This window comes from Meles meles, chromosome 4 (genome assembly GCF_922984935.1).
Source record: "Meles meles chromosome 4, mMelMel3.1 paternal haplotype, whole genome shotgun sequence".
Classification (NCBI taxonomy): domain Eukaryota; kingdom Metazoa; phylum Chordata; class Mammalia; order Carnivora; family Mustelidae; genus Meles; species Meles meles.
The window spans coordinates 53825713-53839884 of record NC_060069.1 but is presented as its reverse complement, the minus strand read 5'-3'; the positions used below and the strand labels follow the sequence as shown (position 1 = coordinate 53839884).

The 14172-nt window shown below is 54.0% G+C and overlaps 1 protein-coding gene across 6 annotated transcripts in view; it reads right to left on the bottom strand.

The window, feature by feature from the left end:
* Positions 1–702: 702 nt before the first annotated feature.
* IGF2BP2 (insulin like growth factor 2 mRNA binding protein 2) overlaps positions 703–14172 on the bottom strand; it is a 160548-nt gene continuing 147078 nt past the window's right edge. For 3 of the 6 annotated variants that reach the window (XM_046002617.1, XM_046002613.1, XM_046002614.1), the window contains 6 exons: positions 12227–12295; positions 11201–11317; positions 7219–7293; positions 5764–5895; positions 3927–4040; positions 703–1547 (listed from right to left, as the gene is read on the bottom strand). In XM_046002617.1, the coding sequence (XP_045858573.1) occupies positions 1413–1547; positions 3927–4040; positions 5764–5895; positions 7219–7293; positions 11201–11317; positions 12227–12295 (642 nt within the window). In that variant the 3' untranslated portion in view covers positions 703–1412. Of the gene's footprint in view, positions 2539–3926; positions 4041–5763; positions 5896–7218; positions 7294–11200; positions 11318–12226; positions 12296–14172 lie in introns of all 6 variants that reach the window. The other 3 variants (XM_046002615.1, XM_046002618.1, XM_046002616.1) reach the window with 1 other exon arrangement.

Here is a 14172-nt window from a genome sequence, read left to right as displayed (position 1 = left end):
GCATCTGTCTGTGGTAGGCCCCACAGGTCTATGAACGCAGGCTCTGACATGCAACGGGCCCGTTCCTGTCTGACTTTATTCCCACCCATCCGATCCATGCACGGGAGTGTCCAGTAGGGCACCCCGTCCCCACCTCCAGTCCAAGGCCGGCTCTGCCCGCCCCCGACCTCCCGGACCACTTACAATGGGGCTTCGGCAGGGGTGGGGGGGTGAGGGGTGGGGGTGGTGGTGGTGGTGTGTGAGCCCCTCTTCCCTTGAACTGTCAGGCGTATTATCTGCTCCTCCTCCCCCACATAAAGATCAGCTCTCGCCAGGCCAGCTTCAGCATTCCCTAAAAAGAGGGGCTAGTCTTACCTACCTTGACGCGCAGTCTGTTCATTCCTCCAGTTCGTGGCTGTCAAACTCCGCCACCCCAGGAATCACCCAGAGGGCTTGCTGCAGCCGACTGCGGGGCCCCTCAGGGTCTCTGATTCAAGGTGGACCCCAAGAATGTGCATTTCCAACATGTTCCCCGGTGATTTGGGTGCTGCCTGATGGGGACCGCACTTGGAGCACCACTGACCTAGTTTAGCTCCTCCCCGAAAGCTTCCTGGGGAAGCCCGCCTCCTCCTGCGCATTTTCCCTCAGTCCCCCAGAGCAGGACCTCTCCTGACACTTAGGCATGGGCAATGCTTAGTAAAATAAGAGACCACGACACCAGGATCTTGTTAGCTGGATATATTTCAATTTTTTTTGTTTTTGTTTTTGTCACAGAACACTGTTTGCAGTAGAGGAAACTGGCATTGCAGTCTGGTGGTAAATGGCTTGTTCACATAAACCAGTACATGTTCATCCTTTAGCGCAAAAAGCCCTAATGGCGCGTACCCTATTGAAATTCAGGACATCTCCAATATTTTCTCTCTCTGTTTTTCTTTGTCATCTTTTTTTTTTTAAATAAACATTTTCAAGGTTTGTCCAAAAGCAGGCCATACAGGTTCTTGGCTAGCGGAAGACAATTCAGAACAGCTGGTGCACACTTGGACTGTCACCTTCTCCAGGCTGGCAGTTGACATCTTATTTTTTTCCAACTCATTTTTATTAAAAAAATAAAAAAATGCTCCAACTATCAGTTTTACAAAATCTCTAAGGGAAACACAAGAGCAAGGTGCTGAGGTAAAAAACACCTGAGGTAGCTTTTTTTGTGTGTTTTTCTCGTTTAAAAAAATCTGTAAATTTAACGCCCTGGGCCAACGACCTTGTGTAAATTGCTATTCTCCTCCACATTTTTTTTTTTAAAAGAAAGAAATCATTTCGCTGAATATGGATGGCTTATACACCAAAATGTAAAAAGACAAAATACATTCTTTCTTTGTGGAATTTTTCTTTGTTTGGTTGGTTGGTTTGATGGGATCCTGTTTTCTTCTTCCAAAATGCTAGGACAAGTACCATTGACTCTTGTTCTTTTGAGTAACCAAGTGTAAGTTGAGGCTGGTTTGTGTGTTTCGCTTTTGTTCCTTTTGTGTGATGTGATACTCAGAGCACTGCTTTGCCTGGGGGGTGCGCAGATACTGGGAATTGAGACAGAGGGGTGAGGGAATGAAAAAGAATGGGGATGGAGAAGGAGGGGAGGGAGAGAAGGCAGGGGAGAGATAAACAGAGAGAGACAGAGAATTATATAGCAGTATGCAAAAAACCAGTTTAAAACCTGTGAAGCAAAGAGAAATGGGTGTGTGAGCTAGACAGGGATGAAGAGAGACAGAGTTTCCTCTTCAGAGAGACGGTATCCCTTCTGTTGACATACACAGGTGATCCAGAACTGCTGTGAGTGTCCTTTCGAGATTTCCCGCGGGTGGATTTTGTCTGGGTGGTCTCGAAGCTCCTTCACTAAACCATTAGACCTCCCAAAGAACGACTTTATTCTTTAAAGTCTAGAAAAGCCTGCTTTCTCTTTAAAAAGAAAAAGAATTAATAATTGATTAAAACTTGGAGTTAGTTGAGTTATTTGATATATTATTTCTAAAATATATTAACGCTGCAGGCCCCCTGTGCAACCCACAGGCCACATATCTTAACATCTTCCCCTTCTAATATGTACACACATGTACAGAGACAATTTCCACAAAAAGAAAAGGGTGTGAATTTTGCTTTGCTTTGAACACGTTCACCTATGTTAGTTCAACTAAAAGGGATAGCGCGGTGGGAGTTGAGAGATCCGAGTGGATGGTGCAGTGGCTGGCTGGGAAGCCTGCAGAGGCCCCGGGGGGAGGCAGGAGGCCGGGCGGGGCCCCGGGCTGACCTCCCTCCTCCCTCCTGGCCCCTGGGATTCTCAGGGCGCCTCCGCAGACTTCTCATTCCTCAGGATGGTCTTTGGTTTGCTCCCGAGCTGGCTGGCTGTGTTTGGTCTCATTCTGTCAGGTGTTGGAAGGGCTACATTCATCCGTTGTTTTGCTGGTGCCTGTGGGGGCCTCACTTGCTGCGCTGTGAGGCGACTCCCTGAGGATATTTCTGCTCCTGCTGCTTCACCTGTTGTACAATTTCCCTGATCTTGCGCTGTGCGGTCTGCAGCAGGGGAGAGGAGGGGACGGGGAGAAAAAGGAACCCGGTTCTGAGGACAAGCAGTGGGGGTGGGAGGCTGGGGATGGGACGTGGGGAAAGCAAGTGGGAAGCTCAGGAGAGTGTCATCGACCTGCTGAGGCCCTCACTCTGGAGGGGTTGGGGGGGCTTTTCTGCCTCAAGTGAAGTGGAGGGTTCCCCCCACCCTTCCCCAAGGCCACTGGGTGCAGAATGAGGTGGGGTGCCAGAAACTTCCAGGTACTTGGTGGACGGAAAGGCCAGGAAGCAGAGGCAGGGAACCAGCGCCGAGGAGGCCTTGTGGAGATCAGTTGGCATCCCCTGCCCACTGCAGCTTTCAGGGATGCCCCACCCACCTTTCTGGAGCCCCTAGGAAGAACATGAGTATGATGGCAGGAAAGACGGACAGGAAATGGGATGGGGAGGAAGTGAGAAACAGGCCCAGACACTCTACCCTGTACAACTAGAGAAAACACATGAGCCCAAGCCTGCCACCCCTACCCCCCCCACACCGGTGCTCCAGGGCCAGGAGGGCACAGGGACGGCAGAACCGCACCCCTCTAGGAAGGCAGGGCACTGGAGTTGCTGGGAGCAGGAGCCGGCAGAGTGGGCCAGGCTGGGGCTCTGATGGGGGAGGGGCGGAGCTTTGGGCACAGGCTCAGCTCTGGGAGAGCAGGCTCCCTCAGACAAAGCTGCAGACAAAGCTGCCAGGTAAGCTTAGCTCACCCTCACTTGTTTGGGGCAAGGACTGGGACTGCTCCATCCCCAAACCCAACACACAAAGAGCATCCAGAAGAACCAGGCCACTGTGATGCGGAGTCACTGGTCCTTCTGAATGGAAGACAGGAGGTCCTGGGCCCTGACGGGGGATGTGACGGTGAGGTGGAGAAGGACGGCAGAGGAACGGAGGGCTCCTGCAACGAGCACGTTCAACCCTTGTTCAACCCAGTGAGATTCTGGCACCCACGTGGGTTCCGAGTCTGACTGGGGAACCCCGAGGGTGGGTCCTTGCCTGGTATGTGGTTCCCAGCAGGGGAAGGCTGTGACTGAGGCCTCTGTAGGCAGCAAAGGAAGGGGGTCTCTTATGCTCTAGCGTTTCAGGGGGTTGGAGATATGCTTGGCTTGACTTCAAAGTGCTAGGCTCTTCCTCGAGCTCCTCCAGCATGCCTGGGGAGAGCCGTGAGGAGAGGGTGTGGAGCAACTTCCCTTGCCCTGTAGGTATTCCCTGAAGAGCCAGGGGAAGGTTGCATCTGTGTGTGGGGTTTGGGGAGCAGGGTGTGGGGTGTGTGCAGGGCCTGTGGCCACCAGACAGGCCAACAACTTAAAGAACTGAAAAGCAGCTGGCAGGAGAGACCAGACCCTCACGGCACAGGTACCTGGCTAGCAAAGAAATGCCCAATAATTCTGACGATCACTTCCTCATTTTCATCTGGCGTTTGGTCACGAGGCACGATGACTTCTGCACTGGTTAAGTTCTGCAGTTCATTCACCTGGGAAGGGAGAGAGTGGGTTCAGAAGTGGGAGAGGAGAGTGCTGGAGGGAAGGTTGGCTGGAGGCTCCTCTCCTTTCTTTCAGCCTAGGACGTGTCTGGGGCTTCCCAGCCCCTGGTCACACAGGGCCATGTTTGTTTGAGCCCTAGAGACTCACTGGGTGACCCAGGGAGGGTCCAGCCCCCAACTGGAGCCCCTTCTGGGGCTGAATTCTTACTCTGGAATTCCCTTCAATGCAGGCTCCTGCACATGCTCCCAGTGACCCAGGCTCCCCCGCCATCCAGGAAGGAACACCCCTCTTGGACATGCTCTCCTGGGTGTCAGTCGTCAGCCAAAATCACCCCTCTCTCAGTATCTCAGACTCACCAAAATAAATTTTTCTAATCAGGCATTGCTGTGAGCCTGGCTCTTCATTTTCATCCCTGCCTCTGCTCTTCCTTCTGCTCCTTCTACCTTTGGATCATTACCTTATCTCCCTGCTGCTCTCGTTCCGTGTTGGCCCCCCTCCGGGAAGCCTCCAGCTGGTGCTGCTCCCCCATCACCTGTGGCCCACTTCCTGCTCTCCAGTGCTCCTCCCCAGCCTCAAGAAGCCTACACTACATGGGGGCTCAGCCTGGGCCCCAGACCCCAGGGTGCCGAACACACAGGTGGGGGCACCAAGTGCTCCCTGGATAGCGGACAGCCGGGGGGTGGGGTGCACAGAATTCAGTGACTGGTTCCCAAATGACCATACACGGGATCCAGGGGCTCAGGATGTGAATCTCCCGTGGGCCATTAGCTCTCCTGCCTACCGCAGTCTAGCTTGTCTAGAGCCTGGGTGTACGCCCTCGGATGCTGATCACGTTCCTGGATGTGGGGGTGATCTGTAAGCCTTTTGGCTTTATGCTTTTGTATAAAGGCGACTCGTTATACCCAGAGCTTGGCTTTGAGTGCTTAGCAAGTTTCTGTGTAAAGAAAACAGCCGGCACCTGTATGCACACACACGCAGGACTCCAGAGATGCCCCAAATTCCTGCCACTCAACAGGCCACTCTGGTAGTGTGCACAGGCTCTATGAGAACTTCTTGGGGGTCAGAGCCCTGCCATGTAGGTAAGTCATGTTCTAGAACACACCTGCGTCTGATGAACTCTATGCTCATTCCTACAAGCTTCACAGATCATTCTCTGGCACTTTTACAAATTCTTTGTGCTACACCTTCAGGCTGAAAACCTTAATAATTTTTTTTTTTTTAAGTATTTCCTCCTCACCCACCACCTGATGGCTAAACTAGCTCCCCAGACACAGACGGACAGGTTGGGGAAATAGCCAGGACACAGAATCTGCCAGTGGGAGAGTTTGAAATGTCAGAGGAGCATGTAGGACAACCAACCCTGCCTGCCTCTGAGCGTGACTTTGGAGAAGACAACCGTCAACCAAGTAGGTATCCTCTGAATGGATTCTGTTCCCTAGTACTTTCCTGCTGCTATATGTGGGTTTAAAGAGGGCAGGAGGCAGCCTCTTGGTCTTCAGGATGTCGGGATCTTCATTTTCCAGCATGTGGCTGAGATGCTGGGTTTCTGTGTACAGAACCCTGGTGGTTTTGCTGGCCTGGCTCAGCTCCCAGGATTTGGGGCCCTCAGCCCCACAGTAATGTCCCTGAAGAGCCGACAGAGGTCCGAGGGAAGTCAGGTGAGGCTGGCCAGGGAATGAGCCAGCAGATGAAGCCAGCTCGCAGCACACTTACGGTTTTGCCGCCCTTGCCAATCACCCGGCCAGCTGTAGAAGAGGGCACTCTGATGTGGGCTTCCAGCTTCACCTCCTCTTTGGGGTTAAAGAAGTTTTCTTCTTTCAGTTTCCCAAAGATCCGCCCCTGGGCCTGAGAGAGCAAGGAGGGATGGGTGACTCTCGGCTGCCAGAACTGGCCAGGCCGGACCTGGTGCACCCCTAGCCCCAAACACCGCAGGGCCGGACCCGGGGCGCCTGGGAGCCTGTCACTCCTCCAGAGACCCAGCCGGGGGCCGCTCTGGCCACACTGCAGGGCCGCACGTGACTGCCCCTGCTAGGAAGCGCTGGGTGTGGGGTTGGGGTGGAGGCGACCCAGTCTGCGTTCCACTGCTGCCCTAGCGCCCACAGCCCGGTGTGTGACATTCCTTCCTCCCTCCCGCCACACAGCAAGTCACTTGAAGCAAGTCACTTGAAGTCACTGAAGGCTGGAGGCGAGGCGGCTGGGGACGCAGCTGCTTGCAGAGGTCTTAGCTCCAGAGCCAGAGCAGCTAGGAGCGTAAGTACGTTTTTTTTTTTAACTGAAAAATCGAGATATAGCTTATATAACCTAAAATTCATCATTTAAAGTGTCCATCCCAGGAGTTTCGGTGTATCCACTATATCAGAGCAACCGTCCCCACTACCCAGGACATGTCCACGCCAGCAGGCAGCCGCTGGCCTACTGTCTGTCCCTGTGGATGGGCCTCTTCCTGACATTTCAGATGAGGGGACTCCTATGGCATGTGGCCTTGTGCTTCCGTCTTCGCCACCACACGCGGGTCTTCTAGGCTCACCCACGCTGCGGCACACACCAGAATTTCGTGTTTTATGGCTAATGTCCTACTAAGTGGATATACCAAGTTTTGTTCATCCGCTCAGGAGCTGAGGGGTTACTGTTCTAAAATGTTTCCACGCGTGTTGTTTGTTCTCAGATCTAGATATTTTTAATGATAAGGACTGTATTTTCATAAATTAGCTTCTGACTTTCAGAAAACTCAATTTATAAATTTCCTAGGGGAGAAAAAAGGGCAAAAACAAAATGCACCCCCCACCAAACAACTCCCAACAAACTTCTGCATCCCCTTACAGCCGCGGCTTTTGCCCCCAGGGCCGGGAGGGTGTAAGTGACTCAGTGAGTCTGACATCCCCTGTCCTCGGAACCAGGGCTCAGGGGTCAGAGGCACCCCAGAGTGGGTGCCATCGGAACTGGGTCCCCACAACCTACTTTTCCATAGAAGAGCAAGGAAGGAGGGCTCCAAGCAGAAGGGACAGCTGGGGGTAGGCAAGACAGGGTAAGTCTGAGAGGAGCGAGCAGCAGCAGGAAGGCCAGTGGAGGCGACGCCTCCCAAAGACAATCTTACACACGCCTCTGAGGGGGCTGCCACCGGCTTAAGGCCCTCGGCTACTGCAGGCTGAGGGGACCCTTGGCACTGACCTTGAACTGGGCTTCAGGTGGGCCGGTGATGATGACCATCCTTTCGCTGACGTCCGGGCCTTCTGCCGGGGCAATCTGCAGTTGACAAGCAAGAGGAAAATGCTGCTGCCGGGCTGTGCTCCCCAGGCCCCTCTCTCGTCTGAGTGTGTGGTACGTACACTAGCAAGGGACTACAGGGTTTTTGCCTTTGCACCTGCTGCTTCCCCTCTGGGAAGCATGGCAGGGGGGTGGGCGGGCAGTGGGAGGGCTAGGGCCAGCTCATCCATGGCACGGGAACTGAGTGTGACAGCTCCAGAGCAGGGGTGAGGACACCCTGGTCCCAGTGTCTGCTCTGCAAATCCCTCCCCTCCCTGGACTCTGTTTCCTCATCTGTGAAATCTGGAGGTGAACCCCGGCAAGCTCAATTCCTCCATTGGCTCTCACCGTCTGTGTGTTAGAGTCCTCTCGTAACACATCTTAAATGACAGACCAGGCAAGCACTTTTTGTTAGATCCGCATTACTGGCTCTTCTCTGCATAGCCTACCTTGTTCCAAAAACCATTAAGGTAGCTTTGGAAAGTAATACAGTGTAGCAAGACTAAAGGTAAAGTAAAATGAGTGAAAAGTACACCAGACATTGAGAAATGAGCCAGGAGCGAGGTCAGCACACAAATGCATCTCATGCGGTCCCGTATACCTGCCTCAGATGGGCTGCAGACTCAGTTGCAAGCTTACCAAGAACAAAGTAAAAAAAAAAAAAAAAAAAAAAAAAAAAAAAAAACCTCATTTACAGGGTCACAGTGTTCCTAAAGCCAAAGAAGCAGTGGCTCAGGAGACATCCCATCCTGAGCCAGAGCCTGGAGAAGGAGTTGTTCACAGTGGATGTAATTCACCACGATCTGTGGCGCCTCTGACATAGGTTTCCCCAGGAAGACCTTGACCTCCACCTCTGCCGTGACCAAGGCCAGGCGGCATCCGCTGAATCCGTGAGCCTCGGGCACTCAGCTCTACAGGGACGACGCGTCCAAGGTGTGCTCTGACCTGTGTCTGGCTCTGGGATCAGAGCATCTTCAAAGAGGGCTGTGACTGACACTCTGTGGTACGAGGATGAACACGAGGCCCAGGTCTCCAACCCCGCACTCCTCGGGAGGACTTGCTCTCGTGCAGGCAGATGACCTGCTAGCTCTGGCGGCACAAGGGCAGCAGCCGCAGCCGAAAAGTGAAGATCACATGTCCCCAGGGGACTGGAGCCCGCCAGCAGGCCCCACACAGACTGGCCCCTGAGACCACTGGTGGGAACATCTGCCTCTACTTCTCGATCCACAGTTGGTATTAAGTCTGGTCCTTATCTCAAAGAGGAAACAAGTGAGACGGGAGCATGGACATGGTGGGTCCCGGCTCTTACCCACCCAAATCGGTAAGGGCTGCCAGGCCAATGCACACTTCCTGCTGACCAAAACCAGTCTGCCGTCGCTGTCTGCCTGTCTCTGATTCGGAAGCAAACAGCCCATCTCTCCACTGATTCCACCGCCCAGACCTGAAGTCTCAGAGCTACTCGTGCGCTCCTGCGGTTCTGCAATGGCATTCTGCTGGCAAACTCCCGTGACGGCGCCGGGAAGGAGGATGCTGTCTTATGACTGAAGCAAAGGGGACCCAGAGGTGAGGTGCCTGCCCAGATCCCAGGGTGAGCAGGGCCGGACACAAGGCTCAGGAAGTCTGTGTGGCATTCTGCAGGGGAGGCAAGTGACGGAAGCCCAGTGTCAAAGCCTCTCTAGGTTGCCCACCCCCTGCCAGCACGTAGCTCCCACAGGGAGTGCACAGCTCTCTCCCTGCCTCCCTGCAGCCACGGAGGACTGGCAGAGCAGGAAGGGGCAGTGGTTTGTTCTTTGGTGCTATATGCTCTGTTTTACTTTAGAAAAATGTGTTCAGGGGCGCCTGGGTGGCTCAGTGGTTTAAGCCGCTGCCTTCGGCTCAGGTCATGATCTCAGGGGCCTGGGATCGAGTCCCGCATCGGGCTCTCTGCTCGGCAGGGAGCCTGCTTCCCTCTCACTCTCTCTCTGCCTGCCTCTCTGCCTACTTGTGATCTCTCTCTGTCAAATACATTAAAAAAAAAAAAAAAAGAAAAATGTGTTCAGAGTCCTGCTGAACAAAAACCAGACTGATTTCTTAAAAGTAGGAAATCTCTCCCACAAAGAATTGGCTTGTCTGGTTTTCTCTCTGTCTCTGCTATGGGGAGAGGCCAGGGCCAAGGAGGAGGGGGCGCTGGGGAAGCAGCCTGCTGGTGCAGCAGCAGGGACGACTGCAGAAGCCCATTGTGCCCCCTGGTTCTGCCCTGCGGTCTCCACCCATCCCAGAGGTCATGAGCAACGTGACACACAGTCACTCAGCCTTGCCGGGATCGGGAAGGGTGCTGGGCCCGCTGTGGGGCAACGCCTGAGGGAGTGCTGCTCTCTCTCCTACTTTCCCTGAAGCCTGCAGGGCATGATTCTGGTGGAGCACCCAGGCTGCTGCGGTAAACACTGGACCAGAACTGGGTCATCCGGTCAAACGTCGGCTCTCACATTTTTCGCCTTTGCGGCCTTCAACAGTCGGTGCAGGCCCTGGGCCCGGTTCCTTAGGGGCATCGGTAAATGGAGTTACTGCCGCAGCCAGCCCCAGCAGGTGCTCAGTATCCTCAAGGTCAGCACTGCCGATGAGCTCACAGCTGGTCCTGCCGCTGGTGTGCCTCCGCCCGGCCCTGGAGCCTCCCGAAGTCCCACTCTTCTTAAGGAACGGGGGACGTGACGTCATGCCTCAAGCCCCCCGTGGTTGAAATCGTCTTGTTCTGGCTCCACGGCCTCTCAGGCCCCAGGACTGGATACCAGGAAAGGTCCCAGGGACAGCCAGCCCCGTGGGCTTTCCTGCTGTACCTGTCCCGCCACAGCTATCCATCGCGGGATGGGGTCCCGCCGGCAACAAGCCTGCTGGGAGCACCCCGCCCGTCACTGGGTGCAGCGCTGTGGGCTGCTGTACCTCAGGGCTCCCACCGGGTCTCTGTGCTTTGCAGGTAACAGAGGGGAAATGTTTTACCTACGTGAAACTCTCTGATGGTCTCACAGCAGTCCTTTACTCAGACGCTTTGGTTTTGCCTTTTCTGCAGCACACTTGCTGTGGGAGAAGTTCCAGCTCTTCTTGAGGAGAAAGTGCAAGCATTCTTCCTCTCCAAGTCATGAGACTTCTCGTTTGGAATTCCGGGTTGTCCCATGGTAGCAAATTACTTTACATAACAACGGAAACTCTGTTTTCAGAAGTGTTTCATGAGGCTTGGGACGTGCTCAGCATTCTGCCCGTGAGTCAGAGCCGATAGCTGGGCTTGGAGCAGGACCAGGGTCGAAGAATCCTTCCCTTTCAGCTCCTGGGACTCTTCTTCCCAGGGTGCTCGAGGGGGCAGGATATGGGCATGGGACTGCCACTGCCAGGCCGGCACTCGCGACTCTTCCCAGAAATCAAGGGGCCTTCGTCCTGAGCTGCTGTGTTCGGTCCTAGGGCTGCCCACCCTGCTGTGTCCCCAGCTCCGGTCATCTACAGCATTAGTGCTTTCCAAAGCGGGTTTCACGCAAACTTTTCTCGAGGGCCAAGGATTTGTGAAGCAGAGGCTAATTAAAGTGTCAAAGCTCTGATAAGGGTGAAGTGCGAGTGACGCTCTGCTGGCATCTGCCCCTTGGCTCGGGAAGGCCCGCAGCATGTCTTTGCTTTACGTTCTTGAGAAAAGGGCTGTGTTAGCCCCAAGAGGACCGGGTTGGCTTAGGTGGTGCTAATATTTTTTTCTAATTCAGTTGAATAAGAAGGGAATGGATGGGAGAGGAAAAGAGGAGAGCCAACAGGATTAATTCTGGAGGCAAAGTTGCCAGACCCCGTGGGCTCTTGTCTCTGGCATCAGCGTTGGCCAGGAGCCTCAGAAGGAACAAGGAACACGGGGTGGGGGCTGGTGATGGAAAAGGGTGGCCATAGAGAGCAGCTTTACCTTGATGGAGGCCCCAGCGAACCTGGCCAGCTGTTTAATGTGCGCCCCCTTCTTCCCGATGATGGCACCTACAGCCTGCGTTGGGATGAAGAGATTCACGGTCTCCTGCTCTGGATACTGGAAGGGCAACACAAGACGAGATGTCATTCCCACTGAGATGGCTCCTTCAGGCACTCAGCAGCTACCGAGCATCTACCACAAGCCATCTGCTGTGAAGGCCCCAATGCCCAAGGAAGTGGCCAAAATGGTGCCCGGAGCTCTCTGTGGTCTAAGGCTCTGCGGGCGTGAGGCCTATGGAATGAACCTAACCGCAGTACACCTGAGTGACAGTCAAAATGAAAAGTCCTCTTGAGCAGCTCGGACGCTGCTGACAGAGAGCAGTCTGCTCATAGGCTTTTTTGTCACATACAAATGGGATGTGTACTGCTCCTGTGTCTTCATCCAGGAAATTAAGACCGTGACTAAATATAGCTGGCCTGAGCATGGGGTCCCGAGGCCCTCTGTTAGAAGGAATGGGAAACTACTCAGCACCTGGGAGCCACAGCGGTATTTTCATGAGCGCGGCATCCTGTTCAAAAGTAGATAAGTAAACCTGCCATGTCAGAGTTGTGACAGCCCAGAGAGCCATGGGCCAGGCCACCAGGGGTCCTTGCTCTAAGAGTCCTTGCCAAAGACATGATTCCCTGTGTCAGACTTTGTTCAAAGACTGTTTGGAAACTCTGTTCTTGAGCTCAACACCGCCTCCTGACCATTCACATGTACGGTCTCCTGCCACCCATGGCTGCTGAGCCTCCGCAGGACGGCCAAACAGTACAGCACCACCACTTTGACGAACCTTGAGGACCCGGATGCCGGGGTAGTTTGGTGTGCTCCTGCCCTGCCACTGTCACTCCTAGGGTGACTAGGAAGCACGGGACCTAGCACTCACACTGAGAGCATTTGCTGATCAGTCGGCCAAGGACTCTGCAGTGCCTGCCACAGGAGAGGGAAGAATGTCAGACGGGGCTGACCCAAAGGGACACTTACGGAGTGGTGGTGCGGGAACGGGCCAAACTGGTGAGGGGGGTACAAGCTGGAGAAGTATCCGGAGTGGGTCTGCAGCATGAAAGAAACAGTTGGTCAGTCAGCGCGGGCCCACTGGGACATGCCCCACTCTCAGAGAGGCGAGATTCCCACACATGGCACAGGCTCCTTGCACCATCACCTGGCCCCACTGTCACGTCTGCACCTATCCCCTGGCTCAGATCTCTGCTGCACTTTTCCCGCTGGAGCACTGAATGCCGGGCTGAATTTGTCACGGCTCAGCTGTGCTAGGCATTAGGCCCCTAGGAACTTACCGCCGCGGGAGAGAGGGCGCACGCACGCTCCTTTAACCTGCTCTCCCTCAGACAGGCAGGCCCCGTGGCTGCTATTTTTCTGGGAAGCCACGGACTGGGGACTACAAGGCACAGAGACTGCGGCACAGTGTCTGGAGTTAGGCATTCCCATCAAATGTGCTCCTGGGAAGCTGGGTCCGTGAGCTCCCTCAGAGTATTTCAGAAGGAATGACGAGATGGAGAATGGAGGAAATGAGAAAGAGGTTGGGAGAGGAGGGAAAGAAAATGAGTGAATGAACAGTACCGAGAGCGTATATGTGTGTGTGTGTGTGGGGGGGGGGTGGTACAGGAAGGTAGATGTGGACAGGAAACAACAGAGCTATTAGGAAAGTAGGATTTAAAAAGCAGCTGCTTCTTACTGACTACCTACTGTATACTAGGCACTATGCTGGATACTTTATTCACAGACTCAGTCCTCACAATAGCCCCACAAGACAGGAAGAGGTCTGATTTCGTATACTCGTATGGGCAGGATGCTGACAGAATCAGCATGGTCCAGTTAGCGGTGCCTTACATAAATAAGGCCACATAAACGCAGGCATGCCTATTACAGGAAGGGAGGTTACCATGAAGCCAATGCCTGTGGGCCTGCCTTGCAGGATGATCTCCTAGGTTTCCGACACGGGTCAGACACGGATGAGACTTCGAGTCCAGTGCCTAGCTTTCACCTGAGGGCCCCTGAACAAATCTCATGGCGTTCTTGGTCTCCCAGATCTCCAGCTGCTCTCTTAGCTCCAAATCACAACTTTGCCTTACCACTCACTATGGACAAAAATGAAACAGTCCCCCCTTTTTGAACCTGGAGAGTGGACTTCTGGTCTCAGGGAGGGGGTTGGAGAGCAGGTGTGGACACCAGGGAAGCTTCCCCCGGGGGGTGCCCTAGATGTCCACAGAGTTCTGCTCAGGGAAGGTTTGCGGTGCTCTAGGGAGGGCAAACTCTCAGGCCTTGGAAAGAGGCTGCAGTGACACCTTACACCCACAAGAGGGTGCTCTGAGACCAGCTTCTCCTGGCACTCTCCACATCGGACAGGAAGTCCGGTGAAGAAGGCTTTCTGGGTCCTGCCTCTTCCTCGACGAGCAGTCTGCGCCAGACCCTTTGCACAGGTGCCTGTCCTGAGCCATGCAGGGTGAGGGGAGAATTCCTGTGGCTTTCTGCTCAAAGCGCTGCCTTGGGGAAAGGATGCTTCCCTTCCTCTTGAAGGAGGCCACAGAGCAGCAATGATTGCTTTCAACTGATACTTGCCTTTTCCCAAAATTCACGAGACCGAGAGTAGACCAGCCACAGTGTAGCTCCTATTCTGGGTTCAAATACTCCCAACATAAACACTGTATCAAATGTAGATCTACCCCTTGCGTTAAGGGAGAAAATTAGCTGTAAAAGGGTAAGAAGGACGAATTCCCCACTCTCCTTGTATTCATGAGTTATTATAGCAGGAAAACTGTTGGGGAAAGAACCCTAGACTCGGCAGCCAGGAGCTCGTTTCTAGCGGAGCTCCTGGCTTTGGGCACAGAAGTCGGTTTTTGGAGTCCAAATAGTCATGAGACCATTTGAATGAGCTGAATCACCAGCTCTACACAAGCTAGAATAATTTATCC